The sequence below is a fragment of the Mercenaria mercenaria genome, chromosome 5 (assembly GCF_021730395.1).
Source record: "Mercenaria mercenaria strain notata chromosome 5, MADL_Memer_1, whole genome shotgun sequence".
In the NCBI taxonomy this organism is placed as follows: Eukaryota; Metazoa; Mollusca; class Bivalvia; order Venerida; family Veneridae; genus Mercenaria; species Mercenaria mercenaria.
The window spans coordinates 65619588-65646695 of NC_069365.1; the positions used below are offsets into that span (position 1 = coordinate 65619588).

The window sequence follows — 27108 nt, forward strand, 5'->3', positions numbered from 1 at the left end:
ACACTCTTTGATGATCTCAGAAAGAGACTATAATCATTTAAAATGAGCACGGATTTTTCATGAAAAAACAAAATGTCATGTCCTAGTTGTTGACAAATATATTAACATGTGCGTAGAAAGTTGGGCCTTTTGTTATATTAATAGTATCCGATAAATTGTAGCACATATTGTCTTGTTCCTTCTTCTTACTATTTGTTTTTAATCATACATACATGTTATAAACGTTCTTCAAATCCGAAACCAATCTGGATTATGTTAAACAAAGAAGCATGTAGGTAAGTCGCTACGCTCGCTCGGTTCACAAATCCCTCACAGGTCTATAAACACAATGCAGACCTTTTCCTCGAACAATAACTATTACATATTTATGATAAAAGGTAATATGTACTAAACGGTCCTGATTAATACGAAGTTACATGATAAATTATGTTTGTACAGTTGAACTGATCGAGATCATAAAGATAAGATAGTAACTGAATTTGATTAAGCAAAATAAAGTTGAATACACATCACTGACAAAAGTCATAGATACATGAATATAGAAATCTTTAAAAATGCGACAATTCTGTTTGATCTGCGTTATTGTTGGAATCTTACACATGTTTATCCTTCCTTCATGTGGAAAGGGTAAGTTAACGATTTGCTACGAACATCTCTTATGAACGACATATGTAGTATGTATTTTGATTTTTCACATACGTGTAACATGAAAAAAAAAGAGTTTGTCTTGCTGATAATGTGTACTTGAGTGATAGCATATATTTAAACAGTACATATACACTTGAAAATGAAACATGATTGAAATACAAATTATTTGACGTAAAAATATATTTATTGTCACAGTTCACGTTAACACTAACTTGCACACGCAAAATCATACCAGAGTATTTTTTTGAACACCACTTTATCAGGCTGGTCTTTATTTCTTGTACAATCCATTAACTTGATAACTTTGACATGTTTTAGTATATCAGATTTTCAAAGATTTTGATAGCGTATATAGTTCTATGACGCTTAGTTACATTGTGTTTTTTTACTAATAAATCAGCTTCGCAAAACTGTTGACACTTTCACCCGTACATGTAGTTAGATCAGAACCCCACCAAAATGCTCAAATTTTGGTAGGTGTATTATAACCGCTTCCATTTGCATAAAATCACCAAACAAACGAATGCACATTTGAAACCAAACATTTCATAAAATAGTAAATATTATTTTGATTTGACAGAGGTAATGTTATTAGACACAACAAGAATCGTTGAAAAATTAAATTGGACAACAACAGTGATAAACAAGACATACGCAAACTCGGGGGTAAGTCACCTTAATTAACTAGGCAAAGTCTTGTCTGGACAGACGACGACCTTAATAAACACAGCGTGTCATAATGAAGGAATGCTCAGCTGTTACTATAAACTAGTCGGTTGAGTAAGTCAGGAAGCATTCAACAGATCTGAAAAAAGATTTTCAGAAGGTAAGTACTAATAATATGAACTGAGATAAAGTCTCGCTGTCCCTTCTCATGGTCGCTTTTATGTCCTGCTGCAAAGTGGAACCGTTTACCGTCAATATAAAATTTATCATATCGAGGTACAGCTTCCTGCACATCTTCTCTAGCTTTGATGAGCTCAGATATTGGCCTCTTTCGCCTCTCTTGAATAATGTTATGATACTGGTCATTGACTTTTACAACGATTTCCCCACGCCGGTCATACACTTGCTGTTTCACTTCGAAACAATAGAAAATAGTCTTTAGTGATATTCAAATAAAATGTCAACATCTATGTATATACATATTAAGTTAAATTATTGTGTTGTTTGAAATTATATATTTTCCATACCTCGAAGTGATAAAAACCTTTACAATATTTCTTTAGGTAATAAGAAGCTGTAGGTAGAGTATATGTCTTTCAAATAATTCGCCGCCATTTCGAAATCCATCAGGAAACCTCTCAATTTAAGATCTTTAGCCGTGCCCATTTCAGCTCTATCCCTGTGATTTTCAGAGGAACACGTATGTATCTTTAAAAAAATAAAGAGAATTTACCATTAAAATGGTACCAATGTTTTGTCCAGATCACGACCTTATGTGACGTTTACGTCATTGTAAGTATAGAATACGTTGGTCGAATAGACTTTGTCTGTAATAAGTAAAGAAAGATGAAATTTCGTTGTTACTTTAGAAAAAAGCTATAACATGTCATGAAAACAATCTTACATTTGTTCATTTCCATGTATACCGCTAGAAATAATGTCAAAACCTCAAACTAATACCATCATAAGTTTTTTCACTGTTTTATACTCTAGATAATACCTTACAGGGAAAAGGTACTCAAAAGAAATCCAAGCTAAACCCTGAAAATAAGGTGACTTCCTTCAGATTTTGATTTTACAAAGAATTGCAGATTTATCTAAAACGAAATATTAGTGCCATTTCTATAACCACTATAACCATGTGTATGTATTACATTATAATTCAGTTCAAGAACTATCAAAGTTTATAAAGAATTACCCTGACTGTATATGAATTTCGAGCAAATATTAATTATACTAAAAATACCCCATCCATCTGCAATATACAGTTTTTTCTTTTGAATTCCATGTTAATATTTTTCTTACTTTTGAGATACACATGTTTAGTGTTCAACTCCTTTACACTTGGACGACACGCTATCTGTTTCAGTTACGATTAACTAAATTAGGTTTGGATCAAATCTATATCTAGTTGCCTTTGAGAAATGTATTTCATTTGCTACACCAAGTTGTTGAGGGACTATATAACAGATCAGAGGATCCACTTTCAACTAGTGCGCTTTATGCGTAATCGCGTTTCGGGTACCGCTCCTGAGGAGAAGATAATCTTCACGTGCAGTAGCATTGGGAGATTACAATTAATAACACTTTCACGTGACGTTATAATACGACACTCTAGAAATATGTACCACACCAAACGCAGCCGGTGTGTCTCAGTGCAAGCCAGAACACAAGAAAGACTTTATAGCATTTATTCTTTTTTATCATTTTGTTTAACTTATGCCATTTTTGATTTTGCGTTTTATGGTTTTATCTAACTGATATCATTTTTAAACTTGAAAGCCGCTCACAGTTCTTCAGATAAAAAATACGTGTAATATAGTAAAAAATTACGTAGGAATGTACAGAAGCCTCTTGGATTCAGCCAGCCTCAGTACCTCAAATAATCTTAAACCACCCTAACCGAATATAGAAAGACAGAAATATATACTGTCAATACACGTGTACTAGACCAAATTTTTTTCTCATCTAAGGTGTTTGTTAAAACTTCACGTCTTAATGATTACTGTGTTAGTAATAATACCTTCAAAATGTTAAATGACGAAGGTGTTTGTTAAGTGTTAGTAATAATACCTTCAAAATGTTAAATGACGGAAAATGTTGGAATTGGTTTAAACCCAAAATAAAAATAATTTAATAACACGTGCTAGGCACTCATGATTCAAATATCAATTTGTTTATTCTAAAACGTATTTTTCTTTTTGAACAGTGGAACGAAGTATCTACATATGTCATTGAAGTTTCAAATTCGCCTTTGGAAGTGTACACATCGTGTTATATAAGAAGTGACAACGTAAACAACTGGCTCAGAACACCATTTATAAATGTGCAGGGTTCAAAAAGTCTTTATATAGAAACTAAATTCACAATGAGAAAATGTGCACGTGTCTCAGCCCCAGGTAAATCCAGTCATTGTCGAGAATCGTTTAATTTATATTCATACCAAACGGATAGGGATATAGCAAGTAAAGACATGCCGTCATGGGACGATATCTCGTACAATTTAGTAGATAAAGTAGCTGCTACCTGCTTAGGCGAGAGTGCTTCAGACGTTCTTCTTAATACGGAAACACGTTTTATATCCCTAAAACGAGGACTACAGGGAATTTATTTTGCATTTCAAGACCTTGGATCTTGTGTGTCACTCGTTTCAGTAAAGGTGTATTACAAAATATGCCCCGAAATAACGCATCATTATGCACTATATCCTGCAACCCCTGCTGGAAAAGATATTTCGTCCAGTGTAGAAGTAGAAGGACAGTGTGTTCCAAACTCATCAATATTTGAGAGACCAGTATACAGATGTATGAGTGATGGAACTTGGGACATTGCCGCCGGTGAATGTCGGTGTAATCCAGGTTACCAAGGAACGGACAACAGATTATGTGTTTGTAAGTTTTACGATTTACTGAAGACGAGCTTAAGGTGTACATAATGTTTAGTGAAATTTTATTCACTAAAATCTTTTTAGGATTGTATCTTTTTCATTATATTTATGAAGTATAGAAGCATTGAATTTTGGACTGGTCCTTGAAATCTCAAAAGATGTAACAGATTACAAAACGATAAAAGTCACTAAAAGAAATAAAATGTCATTTCATTTATCATTTACAACAAGGATTGCAGCCAGAATGAAGTCTCCTGTACCCAAAAGTTTTACTCACAAAATGTATAGGTTTACAAATCTGAATGCAAAAAGATGCGAAAAAAAATCATAAAGAGTTATACGTCACATTTAAGTATTTTTTGACAAAGAGTTAGTTTCATATCGAACTATAAAGTGGTTGATATTGAGAGATGGAATTAAAATTTTGTTCAAGACTTGGCATTCATGCATTCTCCGAAAATCGAGTGATTAAAGAATATGAGCAAATTGTATAGACTGTTAGTCAACAGTTTTTCGGTTGCTTTCCTAGATAACCTACAGCACCAACAACAAAGTCAACGACAGCTAAATCTACGACACTCACCATCAACAACTTTGACGAGTAGAAATTCTTTCTTTCATAAAAACATGTTTTCTTAGAAAAATAGAACTGCTTCTTAGGAGTAGAGTTTTCAATATGAACAGCATAAACCACTTAGAACCTTCTGATTATTTTAATTTATCTGTCTTATTACTGTATTTGATTTTTTTTCAGCGTCATGCCATTGTGATCATGGGAAATGTCACTCAAATCTTTGCATATGCTCTGAAGGTTGGTCGGGAAAGAAATGCGATAATAGTTGAGTATTGTTCTAACACAAACGTTTATTATCACAGTAAAAACAACTTCTTCACTTATCATATTGTTAAAAAGTTATTTACTATGTATAAAGGTAAAACTTCACGTCTTAATGATTACTGTAAACGTTGCATGTAACATATTAATTATATGAACATGAAACAGTAAACACATTCCTTTCATTTTAAGGAGGTGGATCGAGGACGCATACTGGAATTAAAACAGCGACTGAGCAGGTAAGATACGGTGCCCCTAAAGTGACATGTTACACACATTTTTTTCCAATTAGGTAATATGAGACTTTTTTTATTTCGTTTAAACGAAATCATTTCGTTAAAACGAAATAATCATTTCGTTTAAACGAAATAACTTATTTCGTTTAAACGAAATCATTTCGTTTAAACGAAATAATCATTTCGTTTAAACGAAATAACTTATTTCGTTTAAACGAAATAACTTATTTCGTTTAAACGAAATGATTTCGTTTAAACGAAATGATTTCGTTTAAACAAAATGATTTCGTTTAAACGAAATAACTTATTTCGTTTAAACGAAATGATTTCGTTTAAACGAAATAAGTTATTTCGTTTAAACGAAATCATTATTTCGTTTGGACGAAATCATTTCGTTTAAACGAAATAACTTATTTCGTTTAAACGAAATAAAAAAAGTCTCACATTACCTAATTGGAAAAAAAGTGTGTAACATGTCACTTTAGGGGCACCGTAGTAAGAGCATTAGTCTATTTCATTCTTCAGCGTTTTATGTCAGTGCCTTTAACAATCCTGTCACTGATTAAATTGTAACGTTTAAGTGAGTAGAACGATATCGTGGTTAGTACACTTATATAACGTTAACTTAGATATTTATTTCGCGATTTCAGTCCCCACCTGCGTTTACAGAGTTCATCATCCCACAGATAATTCGATGCAAGATCAACAAATCTTGTACTATCATCCTTCCAGTGGATGGAAAACCCGACCAAGGGTAATATATTTTCGCTGAACTTGTTTTACCGAACAGTAGGACCATTACCACCTATCTTTAAAATACCTGTTCATCTTATTCGGCAACATTGTAATGAAAACAATTCTTATTCTATTTCTTTCTATGATACAAAAGTGCTATTATGATCACTGTATTTTATCACTGTATAAAATGCAGATAATCAGTCGGTAGTCTACCATTTTAACTACAGAAATACGTTACATGTATATTGTTACTAGTGTTTTTAATAATTCATTTGAAGGACAGATCCTTTAACGTTTAACACGACTATTGTGACACCCTTTGTGTCCAAATAGATATGTAGTAATTTCTTCTTAGGGCATTGAAGCTTTACGGTTTAATTGTTTCATTTTTCATATTTTTACTTGCTTAAGGATAATCTTATATTTTGATCAAAATTAGTTGCAATAAATGAAAAACCCAAACATCTGCACACATCGAACACAAGGGAATAGAATAATTTCAGACTTGATTTGTCTCTGCATAACAAAAAGTATGCATTGATCCCGAGGACACTGTCCAAGCTAATTAGAACTAAAGTAATTATTTCCAAACCGCCACAATATTAAGAACAGAACAGAACTTTATTCATAACGATATTACTTGAACGTAAGAAGTTCCTCGTCATCATAAATTATTATGACCCCTTCGAAGAAGGAGAGGTATCTGTAGAGCAAAGGTCAAGGTCACAGTGACCCAGAACAGTGAAACGGTTTCCGGATGATAACTCAAGAACGCTTAGGTCTAGGATCAAGAAAGTTTAAAGGAAGGTTGATAATGACCAGCAGATAATTTCTGTAAATTTTAAGACCAGTAGGTCAAAGGTCAAGGTCACAGTGACAAAGAACAGTGAAACGGTTTCCGGATGATAACTCAAGAATGCATGGTCCTAGAATCATGAAAGTTGATAGGAAAATTGGTCATAACCAGCAAATGACTCCTTGATTTTTAGACCAGTAGGTTAAAGGCCAAGGTCTCGGTAACCAGAAACATTTAAACGGTTTCCGGATGATAACTCAAGAATGCTTGGGCTTAGGATCATGAAAGTAATTAGTGATGTTAATCATGACCATCAGATGACCCTTATTGATTATGAGGTCAGTAGGTCAAGGGTCAAGGTCACAGTGGCACAGAACAGTTAAAGGGTATCCGAAACGTTTAGGTCTAGGATCAAGAAGCTTAAAGGAGGTTGATAATGACTGGCATATCATTTCTGTTTATTTTAAGGCCAGTAAATCAACGGTCAATGTCACAGTGACCAGTAACAGTTAAACGGCTTTCGGAAGATAACCCAAGAATGATTGGTCCTAGAATTATGAAAGTTGATAGGGAAATTGGTCATAAAAAGCAAATGACTCTTATTGATTTTGAGGCCAGTAGGTCAAAGGTCAAGGTCTCAGTGACCAGAAACATTTATACGGTTTCCGGATGATAAATCAAGATGCTTGGGCCTTGGATCAAGAAAGTTATTAATAACGTTAATCATGGCCATCAGATGACCCTTATTGATTATGAGGTCAGTAGGTCAAAGGTCAAAGTCTCTGTAACTCTGAAAATTTAAATCGTTTCGGGACGATAACTGGAGAACGCTTGGGCCTAGGATCACGAAACTTGATAGAGAGGTTGATCATGATAACCAGATGACTCCTACTGATTTTGAGGTCAGTAGGTAAAAGGTCAAGGTCACTGTTCCGGAACAGTTAAACAATTTCTGGACAATAACTCAAGAACGTTTAGGTCTAGGATCAAGAAAGTTTAAAGGAAGGTTGATTATAACCAGCAGATAATTCCTATTGATTTAGAGGCCAGTAGGTCTATGGTCAAGGTCACAGTGACCAGAAACAGTTAAAGGGTTTCCGGTTAATAACTAAAGAATGCTTTATCCTTATGAAAGTTAATAGGAAAATAGGTCATAACCATCAAATGATCCTTTTTGATTTTGAGATCAGAAAGTCAAAGGTCAAGGTCACACTGACCCGGAACAGTAAAACGGTTTCCGAATGATAACTTAAGGATGCTTAGACCTAAAATCAAGAAAGTTTTAAATAAATCAATATGTACCGATATTTTTACTATACCGCAGAAGTGGGCAAATGAACGTTTGATCTGTAGATTCATTCCGTAAAAGACCCGTAAAAGTGAGCAAACTAATGGCACTTTAAACAAAACAAATCTGCCCACGCGATTATATAAAACACTATGCTTCTACCTTTTCAGTCCTATGGTAGAACATGGAGATTATGATCACGAACTGAGAGTGACTACACCCATCCAGGTTAAGATTAAAGATTCAACATGTACTAACAGGACAAGATGTCCATACGAAGCATGGATAACAGTGTCACCCCCTCAGATAAAGTTGTATGAATACTGTGTACAAACAAAGGACTACCAACGGTATATTTTAAAGGATTATTTATTGATAAAATTCATTCAAAATATTCTTTCATGCAACAGCATATTATCTTTTGTAAAGTATTTGTACCTTGCAAACCTCGGGGATGACTCATCAAATGCACATAGAAAAAAGTCTTGTAACCATCCTGGTTTGTCCAGGAAGCGGACTCGAGAGTGGTTCCAAAAAGCTTGAAGCTTTCATCTCAGTCGAGCTAAAGCAAATTAGTATAAACTAAGTATCACGTACATCGCATTGTTTTGAATATTTAAAAAAATCAACAAAGTGTCAGCTTAAATCCAGTTATAGTTCTGACAGTAACCGAAAATCACAATGGTGAAGAATCAGAGAAATATATTAGCTTTATCTGCTGTTTAGGGATTATATACGCATTTAGCAACAAAAAGTAGCGTGTCTTGTCGATAGACTTCTTTTAAACACAATGTACTTCTAATATAGTTAGTATAACTTTATAAAATTGCTTATTAAAAAGTATTCAGTAGTCAGTTCTGAAACACAAAGAAGGTCCATGTTAAAAATGATATTAGATGTTAAAAACAAAACAAAAATAATGCCTTTGCTAAGTACGCGGTTACGTTGCATAAATACACGATAATTTCGAGCAGAAGAACTATGACGTTTTATATAGCATACACATATTTTGTAACCTGCTTGTATACTTCTGTTAACTTTAATGCAACGAAATGGGACTTTATTTGATATTTCCTTTATTTTTATATTTCAGTCTCAATGCAGATGAGTTGTGTTATAAAATTCAAGGAGGTAGCTAGGTGTACTTGAACTTAATATATATTTTTATTCGTGATTATGTGTTATTTAGTATTTTGTTAAACATGTGAACTTCGTTACATATTTATATACAAAATGGCATTGTGATTAGATATAGTATGGTGTCACTTAAAGTTATAATAGTGGCCAGATAAGATTACGTATCAAATGTAATAGGAAGGTCATTTTTCTACAGCAACGCAAGAAACGTCCATTCACGAAGACATTAGCCGGATACATTTGTTCATTAGACTGTTTTCTACAAATCTACAAAGTTATTTGCTTTCTTTTAACGGTAATTTTGAACAGGGTTATAACTTTAAGGGTTAATTTGTGTACCTTTCAGCAACTCACATTATACATGTATAATAGTTAAATTTAATATCATACTATTGTTTTTGCAGTCCAGGATGAGACAACCCCAGTAAGTAACTGACACTACGTCTGTTTATAGAAATTTAACAAATATTTTCATTTGATGGGGGCATATTAGCATCATAGACTTTGTAAGAGTTGCAAACAAATGCTAGTTTATGCAAATATATAGATTATTTACATGTTGCCTCCGTGGCCGAGTGGTTATGGTCGCTGACTTCAGATCACTTGCCCCTCGTCGATGTGGGTTCGAGCCTCACTCGAGAAATTGAATTCTTCATGTGAGGAAGCCATCCAGTTGGCTTACAGAAGGTCGGTGGGTCTACCCAGGTGCCCGCTCGTGATTAGAAAAATGCACGGAGGGGTACCTGGGGTCTTCCTCCACCATTAAAGCTGGAAAATCGCCATATGACCTGCCATGTGTCGGTGCGACGTTAAATCCAAAACAAAATGTTATTGAGCAAAACGATGAACATCACATTGAATTATTATTGTAAGCGCGGGTAAATTGGGTGCAATATTTACTTAAATCAAATCAAAAGACAAAATATAGAATGGAAATTTGATCCTTATGCATGCAAGATCAAAATTGTCTTACTCTCCTGAAGATACTTAAAAAATAAGGACTGCCAGTTTGCTTTCAACTTCAGTGTTAATCATGAAAGATAAGCATGATATTTTACCTATAGTAATAGCTATAAAGTGTAAAGTTATATATGTTGAAATTCTCTCATTGTATTATTCAAAGACAGCTCTGTATATATAAATTAATTTATAATTTTGTAGCCCGGAATTTTCAACTACCCACCAACTTTGCCAGAAAATTCCACAATGAATTGTTCATATAAACAGATATGTCATTACCAACTTGAACTCAAGAAAACTCGGCCCGGACCCTGGTAAGAATTCACAAAAACGAAATTTCACGTACATGTTTAACATTGGTGGTTTTAGATCCCGAATTTTAAATGTTTTCAGCAAGTTATTTATTCATCCAGCTAAGAATGAACTTGTAATTATACCCCACAAAAGATCAAAGAAGTGCGTGTCATACCAAATGCAAAATTCCGACAAACGCCTAGAGAATTGATACTGAAACGGAATGTTCGTTATCACATCCTTGAAATTCCATTTTGAATTTCATCAGGAATAAAGATAAAATGTTAGATATGACCATTCAAGCTAAACAACTTAGAATGTTTATGTTACCTGAAACAATGGAAACTATATGTTGCTTTAATTTTCAGTGATCCGAATTTGAGCGTGGAACCAACTAGTTCTCCCGTTGTGGTGTTGCAGTCAAGTTCAACCAGTTCATCTTTTTGCAATTATGAGGTTGTATATATACCGTCAAAGAACTCAACGGGAAAACAGAACCTGTGTTTCTCGTAAGTACGAGGGTTGTCCCAGAAAATCGTAGCCTTTTTTATTATTTCGAAAATAAGCGACGCATAAAATAATTATTTTATAACTGATGTTATTTCATTTTATACTCTACAGGACTATAGAATTTAAAGTTAAATTTCTGTCATATTATTTGAGTTTTAATCAGGCCTAATCGGCGCACGCTCAATTTTCCCACTACAAAAAGAAGTGGTTTCCTTTTAAATTCGTGTAACTTACCCGATATATGTCTCACAGGATTAAAATTTGCACCGTTGTTAACAGCAATTTGTGGCGCGTAATTATCTTGCATTTCAAGTCTTTGACATCACTTACATTAAAACAGTGACGTAATTTTGAAAGTAATGATTGCACACCATTTCAGAAATTGCGACGTCAGATAATTTCGCGGCGCAGCAAATTTATAAAAAAAAAAATATGTAGATCGCAGTATGACCCCTCCGCTAGTAAAACGAGGATTTGAAAATTCGGGAAGTTTGGCAGGACACTTTTCTTACGTGACAAAATCGTTTTAAGGAAGGTTAGGCGAGTGATTCAAAGAGAGGGCAACATAAAACTTTAATACTTTTTGCGCCGCAAACTTATCTGACGTCACCATTTCTGAAATGGCATGCGACCATTACTTTAAAATTTACGTCATAATTTCAACATAAGTGATGTCAAAGTCTTGAAACGCAAATAATTACACAACACGTTGCTCTTAACGATAATATAAATTTTAATCTTGTGAGGTGTATAACGAGTAAGTTAGTTTAATTTAAAATGAAGTGGGAAAATTGAGCGTGCGCCATCTGGCACTGTCTGCCGTCCATTATTTAAAAAAGTTCTCAAATAATATGACAGATATTCGATTTTATACAATAAAATATCATCAGTTAAAAAATTGTTTTATGCGTCGCTTATTTTCGAAATAATAAAAAAGTCTACGATTTTCTGGGACAACTCTCGTATTACACCCGATACAAATATATTAAATACATAACAGGTATTATAAAGGAAAATGGTAAACAATTACATATGGGTCAATATTAGTTATACATTGTCTAAGAAAATAGACAAAATCATTTATTCACGATTTCTTCTGTGTTGGGTATTTATGTATTTTTCAACATTATAACTATGCAACGGCAATCAAACAACCTATCAATTATATCAAAGAGTGAGAAAAATAAAATTGCAACCAGTCCATGGCTTGTGGAGCTAAATCTCTACCGGCTGAACTAACTTCTCTTGAAATGTGGCGCAGGCACCGATACAAATTAGAAATTTGTCTTCCAGTTCCAGAGGCACACAAAAGCTTTTAATAGCAGAGCTACCGTCGCCGCGAAGCGGCGCCGACAGCGTCGCATTACGGTTAAACGTGTGAAAAAGAAAATGAATAAAACTGTGTATAGAATTACTATCGAGTTGAAAATTCGTGGTACTGTTTTGGAATCGGTGTTGTTCGGGTTTCTTCCAGTACACAATACTCATAGTAATTAATCAGTAAGACGTCTACTAGGAAAAAAACTATTGGCTATGAATTATCAATCAATTTAAAAAGGCTCCTACTACCATTCCCATTCTATACCAGTATAAGTGCTAAAAGATTAACCATAAAAATGTCATAGACTGCTAACTTAGCAGTTCAGCAAATAAAATAGGAGTTTTCGAGAATTTCGGCAAACAGTTATTTTCTCTGGGTAAAATTCTCATGACTAACTTTTAAAGATGGCTAGTCTTTTGGGTTTTAAATAAGCTTTGTACATGTAAATGATTTTTATTCCCCCATACGAGACGTATATCATAGCAGTATTTTTGCCTTAAAGTTGGACAATATCGAGTTATTCTGTTATGGCAGAGTCAATGAAGTTATTATTCTGGGGAAAATGCGATCTAGTGATTTTTATTTTATCACTTTACCTACTTTGGTACTAAGCATTAAGTTAAACCGTTATCATTGCAAATATTCGTCAATTTACGTTTAACTTATCTTTTGATGGTGTAACGACTTAGTTATACACGGATATTCGCCGATATTCTTTTCCGACAACCAAGTCTCTGTATTTACGAGTTTGAACTTCGTGAGCAGCAGTCATGCTTCGTGTATACAGAACCACTTTAAACTCTCATTTAGTATGCATATTTTATCAATATATAAACATGATAAAAATCTTCTTGGATCAGTTTCTTTTTCAAAACTTTATATAAAGCGTTCAACTCCTTGCGCATTAAGTAACCCTTTTCCTAGATTCGTTCCAATACTAACCTGTTCTCCGCCTGTAACTGACGTGCGTATTATTTGTGATATCATCGCGGAATATTGAGTTTGCATGTGTATGGTAAATTCATTTAAATACAATAAAGTAACGTTACTGTAATGCACAACACTTTTGTTCTGCCTCTAAAGTACACCGCAAATACATCTGGCCGTTTTCTTTGGTCTTCATTTGTATCTTTAAATGTCTTATGTTGACGTGTATCTGTGATTAATACTAACTGTTACTAAAACATAAAATGTTTTAAGTTGGACCATTTTGTCTGCAGCATTTTTCCCTCTTAATTTTCTGTTTGTAGTATGTTTTGCGATGTTTAGCTCTGACTGCCTTCAATGTACTCCTGCTTTCAATGAGTTTTTCATTGTTTGTTTGTTTGTTAGTTTATTTGTTTGTTTTGGGTTAAACGCTGTTGTTCAACAGTATTTCAGTTATGTAACGACTGGCAGTTAACCTAACCAGTGTTTCTGGATTCTGTTCTCTGCATGTTACAGCCAGTTTTCTCACATGAGTCAGATATGGATTTCGAATGTTTCACAATGCCGTAACGAAGAACGCACGCCTCGCGCTGGGATCGAAATCACGACTGCATGATCCATAGATCTGCGCTGTCTTTATTTGGCTAAGAGGGCGGGCAATTTATTATTCTGAATATTCATAATAATCAACTGTATTTTTAAATTACGAGTCGCCACCAAGACACTTACTTTAGTATTGTTTGATTACAGTTCAACGTCGTCTACACAGCAACACTGTATGGTCGTGGATGTCCAAGGTAGAGATATTTTTTTCTTCTTGATCTTGCTTTTAATCCTAATTAAAACTTAATTGAATAAAACAATAATAGCAAAAGAAAAAGTAAAATGGTAACGTTATAATTAGCTTCACGTTTCAAGTAAAACTCAGACTTGCTATCTGTATGCTAAATAACTGAATTTAAATCGGTCTCTTTGCAGCCTTCAATGGTCAGTAAACTATGGTAGTAACAAGGCTTGAGTAACATTTTTGCGTATCAATGATATTAGAAGCTGTTTATACATGGGCGTAATATGAGCATTGTATTAAACATCTTATCATTTCCATGTAAAGTATCTTCAAGTATTGTTTTCTTTTAATTGGAAAAGGCAATTCAACCGAACTATGAATTCAGTTAAGGGTGTAGTTGATATCTTTGTTCAATAAAATATTTATATTTTAATGCACATGATGATACTTTTGTTTATATTAGATGATTGTGATGCTAAGAAAGGTAAGAGTAGATATACTGTGATGTAAATACAATAAAAAGAACTGTCAGCTTTTCACACTTCACACTTTTGTCTTTACTGTTTGATTATCTTAGTCATCTAAAATCTCTTTTAAACTAAGATATTTTGTCTCAAGTAAATGTCCAGCGGAGTATAACATTGTTAATACCTAATTCGCATAACCCAGGCGCCGTGTGATAAATTAGACGATTTTCCTTGCGGCTTTCGGGGCTTCGTATATGGCTACGGGCAACTGCGTATGTCTTCACATTATATACTCCTTAAGTGAACTTGTTCCGGATGGTTACAAACAGGCATGTCCCCCGCTGTAATGGCAGCCGTGGCGGTGGCGTAGCAATAATACATAGAACTTTTATAGTTGTAAACCTTCTTCAAATTTCAAAAAGACATTCTTCAATCCCTGGATCAAAACGAAATCACAATTTTGATAATGCTTGACTTATCAGCTGCGTTTGATATTATCGATCATGAAAGGTTGCTAAAAGACAAGGACTTCGGGATCATTGGAAAACCAGAAGTCTTTTTAGAGTGGATGACTTCTTATTTAAATGAGCGCTACCAAACAATATCAGTAAATGGCGAACTGTCTACTCCAGTCAACATGAAATACAGTGTACCACAAGGATCTGTCCTTGGACCGAAGCACTATATCATGTACACAAAATCCGTCGGTTTAATCTTCAGTAGCCACGGACTGAATCATCACCTTTATGCTGACGGCTAACAACTGTATTTGTCGTGTGAGTCAAAAAATGTTTCCTACCAACATGAAGCCCTATCTCGAATTGAGATCTGTCTCAAAAACATAGTCTTTTGGATGCATCAGAACATGCTGAAGCTCAATACTGACAAATCTGAAGTCAATCATATAAAAATACCCGAAGATATCTGCGTGAAAGTAGGGCACTCTCGGATTAAACCATCAATTTGTGTGAAGAATCTCGGTGCTAGAATTGATTTAGACATGGTCATGACTCAGCATTTTAACTCTCTCTGTTGAGCTAGTTATGCACAACTTCGGCAAATAGGCCACATTAGGCAGTACATCACAGCTGATGCTACCGAGTCTCTTGTGAACTCTCTGGTTACATCGAAAGTAGACTACTGTAACCCGCTGCTGTATGGAATTTCCAAAGTCTCATTGCAAAACTTCTGTGTGTACAAAATACAGCGGTCCACATCATATCCAAGACTCCGCGATACAATCACATCACACCAATCTTGAAGGAGTTGCATGGGCTTCCCGTTCAGCACCGAAATGAGTTCAAAATCTTGACACTTATATACAAAGCCATGCACTAAGAATCTCCCAAGTGCATTGTCGATATGCTGGACGTGTACAAGCCTCGTAGAGACTTAAGGTTGGCAAATGGCCCAGTGTCTGGTTGTTCTAAGGAGTCGAACAGTAAAGTATGGTGGCAGAAGTTTCAAGCATGCAGCTAAAAATCTTTGGAATGCCCTCCCAGCAAACCTGAGATTCAAGCTCACTGTCCGCATTTAAAAAATCTTTGAATTCACATCTTTTTCACACATGTAACATAAAATAACAAAATCTTAAATACTGTTGAAAAATGGAGTTGAACCAGAAACGAACAAACAAACAAAGAAACAAAATAAATACAGTTTGTTTCGTGTTGAGAATGGAATTGCTCTCCTTTAATAATGTATGTAATTGTACCCCCTACAACAAAGTTGTAATGGGGGGTATACTGGTTTCAGGTTGTCTGTCTGTCTGTCTGTCCGTCCGTTCGTCTGTCTGTCTGTCCGTATGTCTGTCCGTAGACACAATCTTGTGCGCACCGTCTCTCCTCATCCCCTTGACACAATTTAATGAAACTTCACACAAGTGATCAGTAACAACAGTATTTTTGCATGGGGCATGTTAGGTTCTTTCAGAAAACAAAATTGCAGAGTTATGGGACTTTGTTTTTTGTTACTATACTATATACATAGGCACAATCTTGTGCGCACCATCTCTCCTCATCGACACAATTTAATGAAACTTCACACAAGTGATCAATAACAACAGTAGTTGTGCATGGGCATGTTAGGTTCTTTCAGAAAAAATGCAGAGTTATGGGACTTTGTTTTTTGTTACTATACTATATACATAGACACAATCTTGTGCGCACCATTTCTCCTCATCCCCTTGACACAATTTAATGAAACTTCACACAAGTGATCAGTAACAACAGTAGTTGTGCATGGGGCATGTTCAAATTCATATTTCTTGTACTATCAATTCTCTGAAGAGACAAATAATGAAAACATGCTGGAGATGGCCAGTATATATATAACCATCTGGAAAAATGTTTTGTAGTGCTCTGTGCTTCCTAGAAATCTACCCTGGTAGAAATAATTACACACATTTCATGACACAAGGTTCATAACTTTGGCAAAATCCTCCGTCTTAAAATATTTTTATATTTCATTTTAATTTGTTTAAAACACACCAGACACAAACACACACACAAACCTATCGTTTATATAATTTTCTTTTAATAAAGTCAATTTAGAAACACGAGCCATTCCTCAAACAATTTTGGGTTTTACGGCGCACCAACACAGTATAGGTTATATGGCGCCTCCTCAAATAAAGCAGTATTGTGCGGACATATGTCATTCCATAAATAGCTCTGGTTTTTTTCTCACTATCCAACATCGGAATAGCCGAACGCGTTGTTTCCTGGGACAGCTCTTGTTACACATGCCATCTAGTATATTTATTTTGAACCAAGCTGTCGGTCTTAACTTGGACACAAGACAAGGTATATAAGGAGAATACTGATTCTGAGAACTGTAGCTGTGAAAAACTTCTAACTAGACCTAACATAATAATGGCGGAATAAATTGCTTTATTAAACCAAACGTTTTGTAATTTTCAAAATAAGAAAATGATTATATTCAGATTTTAGTTTCATTTATAGCTGACATCTCCTTTACAACTAATATAGAGCATCCCTACGATCTAAAAATCACACTGAAGTCAATATTTTGTACGAAAAACCAGTATCATTTGGTCTAGCTCCTTTTTAAGACAAAAAACTGGATTAAAAGAACTATATCAAAGAAATTGGTTTTAGTTCAACAAAGCGAAGAATAGGTAAAGATATTGCACTCATCCGTTTGCTAGCATGTACGTACGCGTCTGGGGACTTTGTCACAAATCGGACACTGATAAAATTACATCTTTGCAGAGACGCGCTATAAAAATAATTACAAAATCAAAGTGTAGCAACTTTGATGAAGTATTAAGAAATTCAAAACTTCTATCTTTTGAGAACAGGTGCAAATAACATATTTCATTATTAGTGTACAAAAGTAAAACAGGAGAATGTCCTATATACATTTCAGATTTACTACATTTTGTTCATAATGATCATTACAGTCTGCGCTCAATCGAAAACATGGATCTTTCTATTGTTAAACCTAAAACGAACTACCTGAAACAAACATTTAGCTACAAAGCTGCACACATATGGAATTCACTTCCTTCTTACATTAAACTTCATAATAATAATAATAATAATATAACTGCTTTCTAGCATGAATTAAAGAATTTTCTCTTGTTACAATAGTTTTTAGCAATTAATTACTTGTAATTACAAGAATTTTGTTGAATTGATGTTACTGTATTCGTTTCCAATAATAATAATATTCATATTATCTTATTATTCAAATCTGGTACTATTTATTATCTTATAGGGCAGACTTTCTTTTCTGTATGTATCTTAATTGTCATGTATAATCTTTGTGACGCATGGTAATTCTTTTAAAACATAGTTATTGTTATATTACGTTTATTTAAGACTTCTTTAATTTGAGACGTGTTTATCGAAAAAATTTAAGTAATTCTGATATGTGTATTTTTGTATAAATGTTAAATTATAAATTGACCGTATGATTGTGTGTATGTGTGAATGTATATCAGTTGAAGGCCATACTGGAAATAAGTTGTCAAATATCTGTATTTGTACACTTAGTATGTCAGCTTCAGAAAAAAATGTTATTATTATTATTATTATTACTATGGTTATGCTACTGATAATGACTATTAGGTTATTTAACATTGTTCTGTACAATACGGAGATATATTTGGACGAGTACCCAGCTGAGAAAACCATATTGGACGAGCCGCTAGGCGAGTTCAATATGGTTTTCTCAGCTGGGTACGAGTCCAAATATATCTCGTATTGTACAGTACAATGTTAAATAACCTTTTTATTCTATATCTATTTTATCTTACTATAATAATAGTTTAAATCAAAAATGTTTCACTGAATATTGTATTCCTGCCTTTTCTAGTTTTTCCCAGCTTGGTATGAGTGCAAATATATATTATACAAAACAATGTTAGACCTTAAATAACCTTTTTATTCTATATTTATTTCACTTCATACGTAATATACGTAATTCTTTGAATGTTCTTTTTTCTGCGTATCATCATTAAAAAAAGTATATGGTGCAACCTCCCTACAACAGCCATTTGGCGATTTGGGTGGTAATAATACTTGGCTGAGATATTATGCCCACAAACATCGTCAGCAAGTTTGGTGAAGATCGGATGAAAACTGTTCGACTTAAAAGAGCGGACAAGGCTAAATTCCCCGTTTTTCGAGTAATTCAAGGACTATAATCAAAGAGTGCCTGGTACAATTTGGCTGGTTATCGAAACTGGCTGAGATGTAATGCCCACAAACATTGTCAGCAAGTTTGGTGAACATGCCATGAATATATTACCACTTTAGATTTCATACAGTTTGCCGGGTTGTAGTGATTCTATCCCTCTGATCCGTGACATTCCGTGCAAAGCATGATTGAAAATTATCTAGATACATGTACACACTGCTGACTAGTGTGCAAAATAAACCAACTACAGTGCGATCTCAGTCAAATTGAGTCTGCAATATTCACAATTAGCCTTGTCATTAGTGCTTCCGAGGGATCCACTTTTCAGATTTTGTTAATATATTACGTTATTATTAAGTTAATAAGTATATATCTGTTTCAAGAATTTTACAAAAGCAGTTGATAATTTTAAGTTTTATTTATCAAAAACATCCTTACATCTTTTAACGATGTTTCAGCAAATAACTTCTTATCTACACTACAGTATGTTCTTTTTTATTCCTCGAAGGTGGGCATATTAAATTCGCCTTGTCTGTCCGTCCGTCCGATTGTAATTTTGTAAATTCTTGTTCGGGCTGTAACTCTGCCATCCATGAAGGAATTTTGAAATAGTTTGGCATAAACATTAACCTAATGAGACAACGTTTCGTGTGTAATACTCAGACCCATAGTTTCAAGGTCAATGTCACACTTAGAAGTCAAATGTTAATAGGGTCTGTTTCGTGTCCGGTTTGTAACTTTGTCATTTATCAAGAGGTTTTGAAATTACTTAGCATAAATGTTTATCTTTATGAGATGATGTGTCATGGGCAAGACTCAGACCCCTAGCTCTAAGGTCAAGGTCAGACTTACAGTTCAAATGTTAACAGGATCTTTTTTTGTGTCCGGTCCATATTTCTGCCATCGATGAAGGGATTTTGAAATACCATAGCATAAATGGTAACCATAATCAGACAATGTGTCATGCGCAAGACCCAGATCCCATGCTTTAAGTTCAAGGTCATACTTAGAAGTCATAGGTTAATAGGATCTTTTTCGTGTCCGGTATATAACTCTGTTATCAATGAAGGGATTTTGAACCAACTTGGCATAAATGTTTACCATAATGAGGCAATGTGTTACGCTCAAGAACCAGACCACTAGCTCCAAGATCAAGTTTACACTTAGAAGTCAAGTCAAAGTTTAATAGGGTTTGTTTCATGTCAGGTTCGTTACTATGTCATTCATCAAAGAATTGGCACAAATATTCCCCATAACGAGAAAATGTGTCATGCATAACAAACAGAACACTAGCTCTAAGGTCAAGGTCACATTTAGAGGTTGACAGTTTACACGGTGTGTTTCTTGTCCGTTCCATAACTCTTACATCGATTAATAGATTTTAAAATTACATGGCATAAACGTTCCCTATATTAAAATGACGTGTCAGACACAAGCCCAAGACCCATAGCTTCAAGGTCAAAGCCACACTTAGACTTAACATTGTATCTTTCTTGTGCGGTCAATAACTCTGCCATTCATCAGAAATTACTTGTCACAATTCTTCCCTATGATGAGCTGGTGTGTCATGCTCAAAACCCAGACCCTAGCTCCAAGGTCAAGATTGCTTTCGGAGAACTTGTTTAATCTGGTCGAAAATTAGTCATACCTAAACTATGCTGGCATATTTTGCACAGACAACTGTAGCATTTTTGGTCACACTTCGTGACTTCGGGGGCGTTACACTAATAGTGCCAGCTCTTATTTGAGCTTTAATTTTAAATACTTAGCCAGTACATTTTGAGAGTTGTATATACTTGTATTTTCCCTATAAAATGTCAAGGTCAGTAGTGGCTATTGTTAAGTTACCATTAAGACACACCACAAAATAACTGTAATCTTTTGTATTTCCATGATGGTAATTATACATTTTTTATATGAAGAAATGAGAAATAACAAGTATCTAGTTACAATTCGACAGTTACAGATATAGGGCTAACACAATGTATTTAATGTCTAAATATATTATTCAATTAATATAGTAGTATGCACGATTATTTACACCAAGTTCATGTGACAGGAAAAAGTGGAGGAATAGGTATTGGTGGGTCTTTAACACTTTTAATTTCTTGAATACCGATGGATAAAAATAAATGCTATAGCCTACAATTAACGGTTAATGCAAACACGATAATGTTACACACCGATAGCCACACGAGAACTGCATGCAGATATAGACTTGCCACAGTCCGCTACTGCGAAAATACAAAGTGGTAATATTGGACTGGGAATTCACGGCATGGATCCGACGAAAACTGAATTATAGAGCAGACAAGTTTGGGTGCTGACCGCCCGTCCGCTGTCATTCATAATCTTCTCCATTTTGTTTCTTAACCGTTAAATAAAAACTGCTGAGGTAGCTATTCAGACAGTCAGGGCTGATACCAATTTCTAGGTTTCGTCCGGAACGGTTTCTTTTAGCGACTTTTCAAATATTCCAACATCTGATTATCCTTTTTACTGTATTTTTAAAGTTTTTAATTATTAACGAGCGTTTTAATATCTAAATCAGATAGAACTGCTATCCCTTGAATCGTTTTTGTGTTTTGTAAACAAAAAAAACTCAAATTAAATCCTTATTTCAAGACGCATAATCAAACTCTGTACATATAGAGCGCCTATTTCATCCGATTTACATTCGGAACATTTTCACGCGTTTCGGGCTTTATCGTATGTTTAACATGGGACTGTTGAACCGTCCAAATACAGAAAATACAGGATTTTTTGTACGCGCGTGCGTCCAAATACAGAAAATACAGGATTTTTGTACGCACGTGCATCCAAATACCGTAATATATTGTACGGTCACGTGTTGCAAATGAACGTCCGCGATTGGATAGATAAAATAGGTATAGAATAAATACACTTATCAGCTAATTTCAGGTGGAATGAGTTTACGTTGAGTCATTACCATGGTAACGTCATTCACTGGACGGAACTAGTTTGCATTTTTTTAAGTATATATAATGAAAATATATTTCACATGAAGTCCACATTGTACATTTATTTCAGGTCAAAGTCTTAATGATTCTATAAAAGTAAGCTGTAGCCAGTATTCCTGGGATATTGTGATTGACCTGAATATCCTACGTCAAATCTATCCGGGCCTGATCACTTCTAATATTTACCTTGGAGAAAATAGATGTACTGGTATAGAGACAAAAAGGCATCTTCTCTTTAAATATGGTTTACACGAGTGTTTAACACACGATATGGTAAGTCTTTCTGACATCAATGCTGTTAAATGCTATGTTTCATTATCTGAAAACTATTGAAAACGAATGCTATATATTACACTTAATTTTGGCGGTATTGCAAGTTGGCGGGGTTTTTTCCAAATGAATTTATTTGCACTATTTTAAATTGATGCAGTTTTGAACGTCAAACCATTTTTAATTTCACACATTCAGTGATTGTAATCAAGTGCAGCTACGCATATCTTTGCCGTTTTCTGATTCCATTATTGCTCATAGAGTTGTTATCTTATCATAAAACCCTGCTGAAACGTTGTTTTTATAAAACCAATAGAGCCATAATAAAATGCCGCCAAAATTAAGTCTTATACAGCATATTTGTATAATATGGTTAAAAAATAAGACTACCAAAGTTTGCAATATGTTTGTGTGTTTGTTGGATTATAAACTGTCAAATGTAACATGAATTAATGAATATAGAAATATATAGAAATTTGGACCGCATGTTTAATACATTTGTATTGTATTTGTATTTGAATGCATGTATTACTAGTAATAGAAATAAACAACGTTTTTCATTTTGGGGTCGAGTATTCGCCTTTGTTCACCAAATTTCATAAGTAAGCTGTTCCATAGTACCAAAAAGTAGTTCTACCTCCTTCTCCAGACACTTCTTTTTGTATACCTACTTAGTACTATCTATAGCATTTTTGATAGAACTTAAAAATAGATATACTGCCTTTGTGTGCTAAAGTTAATTTGTGAGCAATAACAAAACATTTTAGAAATTAACAGTTCGGCTCCCCCCCATTGAATCGCATGTTTACGGTGATAGAAAAAAATCGGTACAGCACTAAGAGAAAACTACAGTATTTTGTTCCTAAATCAATATAGCGTTGGTCAAATATCTACCTGCTGATTCAATACTACAGTTCGAAGGTAGAACACAAACCATCGTAACTTCTTAAGAACATTTTTTGCGTTCTGTCCTCCAGACTTATTCATAAAATGCATGAACTGGATAATTAAATAGATTTTATGTTGTTGTCAAACCATAAAAAGCACAATTTCTTCGCACCGCCAGTTTTCTGATTTCAGGTACTACCAGCATTATCATTATATTAACGTCTAATTTATATTTAAAGCAAATAGACGGAAATAATGAGTACATCAATGAACTGATCTACGCTGAGCATGATCCAGTATATACTTTCATCATAAGGAACATCAGCTTGACATTTCCTGTTGAATGTGGCTTCAGTAAAAATATCATCAGTAGGTTTTATTGTGTGTACAAAGTTTCAGTGATGATTTTATATATCATTAAGTAGGACAGGAAAAACACCCCCCCCCCCCCCCCCCCCCCGCACACCCTCCCCTGCTCGCCGCATTGCGGCTGAAAGTGCCTTTTTACCACCACCCTGCCCTTTTCAAATACTAGCTGGAACACTGATACTTCATGAGAGAATGCAGTCTGCATATAAAAGGTTTCACTCAGCTATGTCGGCTTTGATAAAGGTACAGACCAGTGTAACATGGTCTTTATGTAATTTTCGACAGACTTACAGATTTTCATCAGCTTTAAACATTATACCATAGTTACAAAGCACAAGCATAAATGTCGTTATATCTAACTTACCGCTATCGAACAGTGTCCATTAGTGGAGAGTTATCAAAGCCTGTGTTGATTTAAATCCCCAAGAGTTACAAGATGTAAACTAAACCTTTCTAGCATGCTTCAGATCCCAAGAGCTACAAAATGTAAACTAAAACATCATTTTTATAAATGTGGAACAATAATAACAATAATAATAATAATAATAATAAAAAATTGGACTTTTTACATTTTCGCTTCTAGATACCATGTCAGACAATAGCAGCAATGTGTTCTTTCCCAGTGAACAGTACCCAGTAAATATATCTACATACTCGGACTCTAATTTTATGAAAGATATACCAGATAGCCCAATATATGCTGCCATCGGGTCTCGTGTCTATGTAAAGGTATTTTCTACAACACCCGACTGGAGCACGACTATGAAGGTCAACACATGTTACACCAAGCCGGAAGTTGATGCGCCCGACCATTTGAAGTACTATTTCATCAAGAATGGGTAAAATAAGCTTATGAGAATTTTGCCAGCAAATAAGGTGCTGCTTAATTTTTTATATAATCTAAATATACCTACACAAATACATTATCATTTTTAAGCATCATGAAGTTGTTTTATAACTGCTCCTTTATTAGAGATATTTATGAAAGATGTAAATATTTTTCAATACAAATTGTAAACCTTATATTTGCAGATGTGAAATGGATGCCTCAACTCATATAATTGCTCAGACGACACACGAAACAAGATTTGTGTTCGTCTATTTTGAATACATGGACAGACATAATAAAGGCCTGTATGTGTTTTGTGATGCCATATTTTGTAGGACATCAGACATGGCGGCGCAGTGTCTTCAAACATGCAATCCAGTTCGAAGACGGAATAATGATTAGGAGGCTATAAAAATTAATTTATTATCAAATAGATGTATTTATGGATACGTTTAACCTTACTTATTAACCTTATTATAATAACGCGAATGATAGATCGAACCATTCTGAGAGCGAATCATGTTACATACAAGTATAAGTAAGCACAATAAGGTCCGATTAGTATTATCATAATTTATGCATAAATCGTCAGCCATCTTGTTGGACTAAAACACAAAGGAAAAAATTCATTGCCCATCCTCCCATCCCTTAAGCTTATTGATGTCATATTTCTGCAGTAAAGTTATTTTCAAATATACTGCTAGTCATTTAGTATTTAGACTTGTATACAAAATAATACCATTTGTGTTGTTAATATCAATTAATTGTGAAATTTAGTTATACATTGTTGTATGATGTCATGTTTATGTATTCCTTCATAATTATGGCCAGTTGTTAAGGACCCAACCTTGATATTACAACAGTATGACTAAGACAGTATATAGTTTATATACTGTCAATTTTATTTCTTGTTGTATGTTTAATACAAATTTTGATATTTTGTTATACATTGTTGTATGATATCATGTTTATATGTTCCGTCATTTATTATTAAATGACCTTTCGATTCACATGGTTTTAGTCTTTTCTCTTTTGTATATCAAACAAAGAAAACTTCGTACATTTAATTTACCTTAAAAGGTAGATATAAAAGACATTAACGAAATTACTTTCGCAAGTACTATAGAAACTTTACAAAATGAAAAGTGTAAAAGACTTCTCAATAACAACATTGCCGCTGTGCGCTTTACGGAAGAAAAATAGGATGTATATAATTCAAAGAGAATATTTATATGAACAGATAAAATTCAATAACATGCAAGTTTATAAAGAAAGTAGTGAATATTTTTTGTATGCATTTTGTTTGATATAATATAACTTTTGCATCTAATGAGGTCGATATGAGGTATATATAACTGGGGAGAAAGATACTGGCCGAGAGCTTCTCCAGTTATCATCCTGGTCCCATGGCACAACACGTGTAGAGGGTCAATAACAATAAAACTCATAAAGAAGATCCATGCATAGAATGCAACCAAGCAGAATACTTAAGAGAGGTTACACTGCAGTTATTTTGCTTTATTTAATGAAACATGAGTGTTTACTTTAAAATTCGGCTTGCCCAAAATAACTTATTCAATAACAAAAATATGGTATCCCTAGTATTATAAAACGGTATATATCTTAAAAAGCACCTAGGTTTTTCAAATTGGGGCGATAAATATGTTATTTAATAACAAATAAAATTAATGGTATCCTTCCTTGATAATGTAAAACAGTGTACCTGAAAAACTACCTAGGTCTTTCCAATTAATGCGATAGTATTTTATGAATATATTTCTTGTCTACATCAGTACACTTTATATGAGATAAAAAATGTATATTGCTATAAAACCATCACATATTATGCAATATAGTGATCACTTTTCTGCAAAACAAAATATAATAATCTAGATAAGAGACAAATGAGATGACAATGAGATCTCAAATACTTTTACTATAACAGCTTTGTAATGTTTCATACACATTTAGTTTGCACCTTAACAAATTGTATATTATCTCGGGGTTGATAAGTTTATGCAACGCATGCTCGAAGTTTGCAAATGTAGTGGTCTTTCCGTCCAGCAGCCCTGTTAGAAAGCTATTTTATCTCCTTCAGAAGGACACGTTTATATCGCCTTTTGCATCATGTTTGTACACGTCACTGAAAGCAAATCATTTGGAGAAAATACTTCTTAAGTCTTACATCGACAGAGAATGTCGATATATCTTATGCTTAAAGGCACTGACCTCCAGATTGACAACAAAAAAGAGATTTTTAGATATTGGGAAATTATTGCTATATTTCTTGAAAAGTCTTTGACTTAGTTACTGACAGATTATGTTACGGAAACACATGAGAATTAATTGTTTTACCAAATTTTCCATTCAAAAGCGTTTATAACGTGGTAACGGAAGTAAACTGCTTTATTTATAAAGGTTAATTTGTAACGCTCGTAAAGTACAAATTCCTCTGTGGTGTATTGGTTAAGACGGTATGAAAGCTTTTATTGCTAATGCGGCCTGGGTTCGATTCCCGACAAGGACATGACGGTTTTCTTGACTTTTCGTTTTTTTAAGATATCTAAGAAACTAAAACTCATATTCTAATGTTCGAAATACGATCAAAC

At 34.1% G+C, this 27108-nt stretch overlaps 1 protein-coding gene across 1 annotated transcript; it reads left to right on the forward strand.

The window, feature by feature from the left end:
• The first annotated feature begins 3344 nt into the window (after positions 1-3344).
• LOC123559084 (uncharacterized) lies at positions 3345-25472 on the forward strand. The gene is made up of 15 exons (XM_053544652.1): positions 3345-3362; positions 3524-4205; positions 4956-5039; positions 5229-5275; positions 5923-6026; positions 8265-8444; positions 9188-9225; positions 9636-9655; positions 10393-10505; positions 10854-10994; positions 13994-14040; positions 22214-22416; positions 23541-23670; positions 24254-24509; positions 24703-25472. Exons 1-15 carry the CDS (start codon positions 3345-3347, stop codon positions 24899-24901), a joined length of 2262 nt encoding a protein of 753 aa, XP_053400627.1. The 3' UTR covers positions 24902-25472.
• The last annotated feature ends 1636 nt before the right edge of the window (positions 25473-27108 follow it).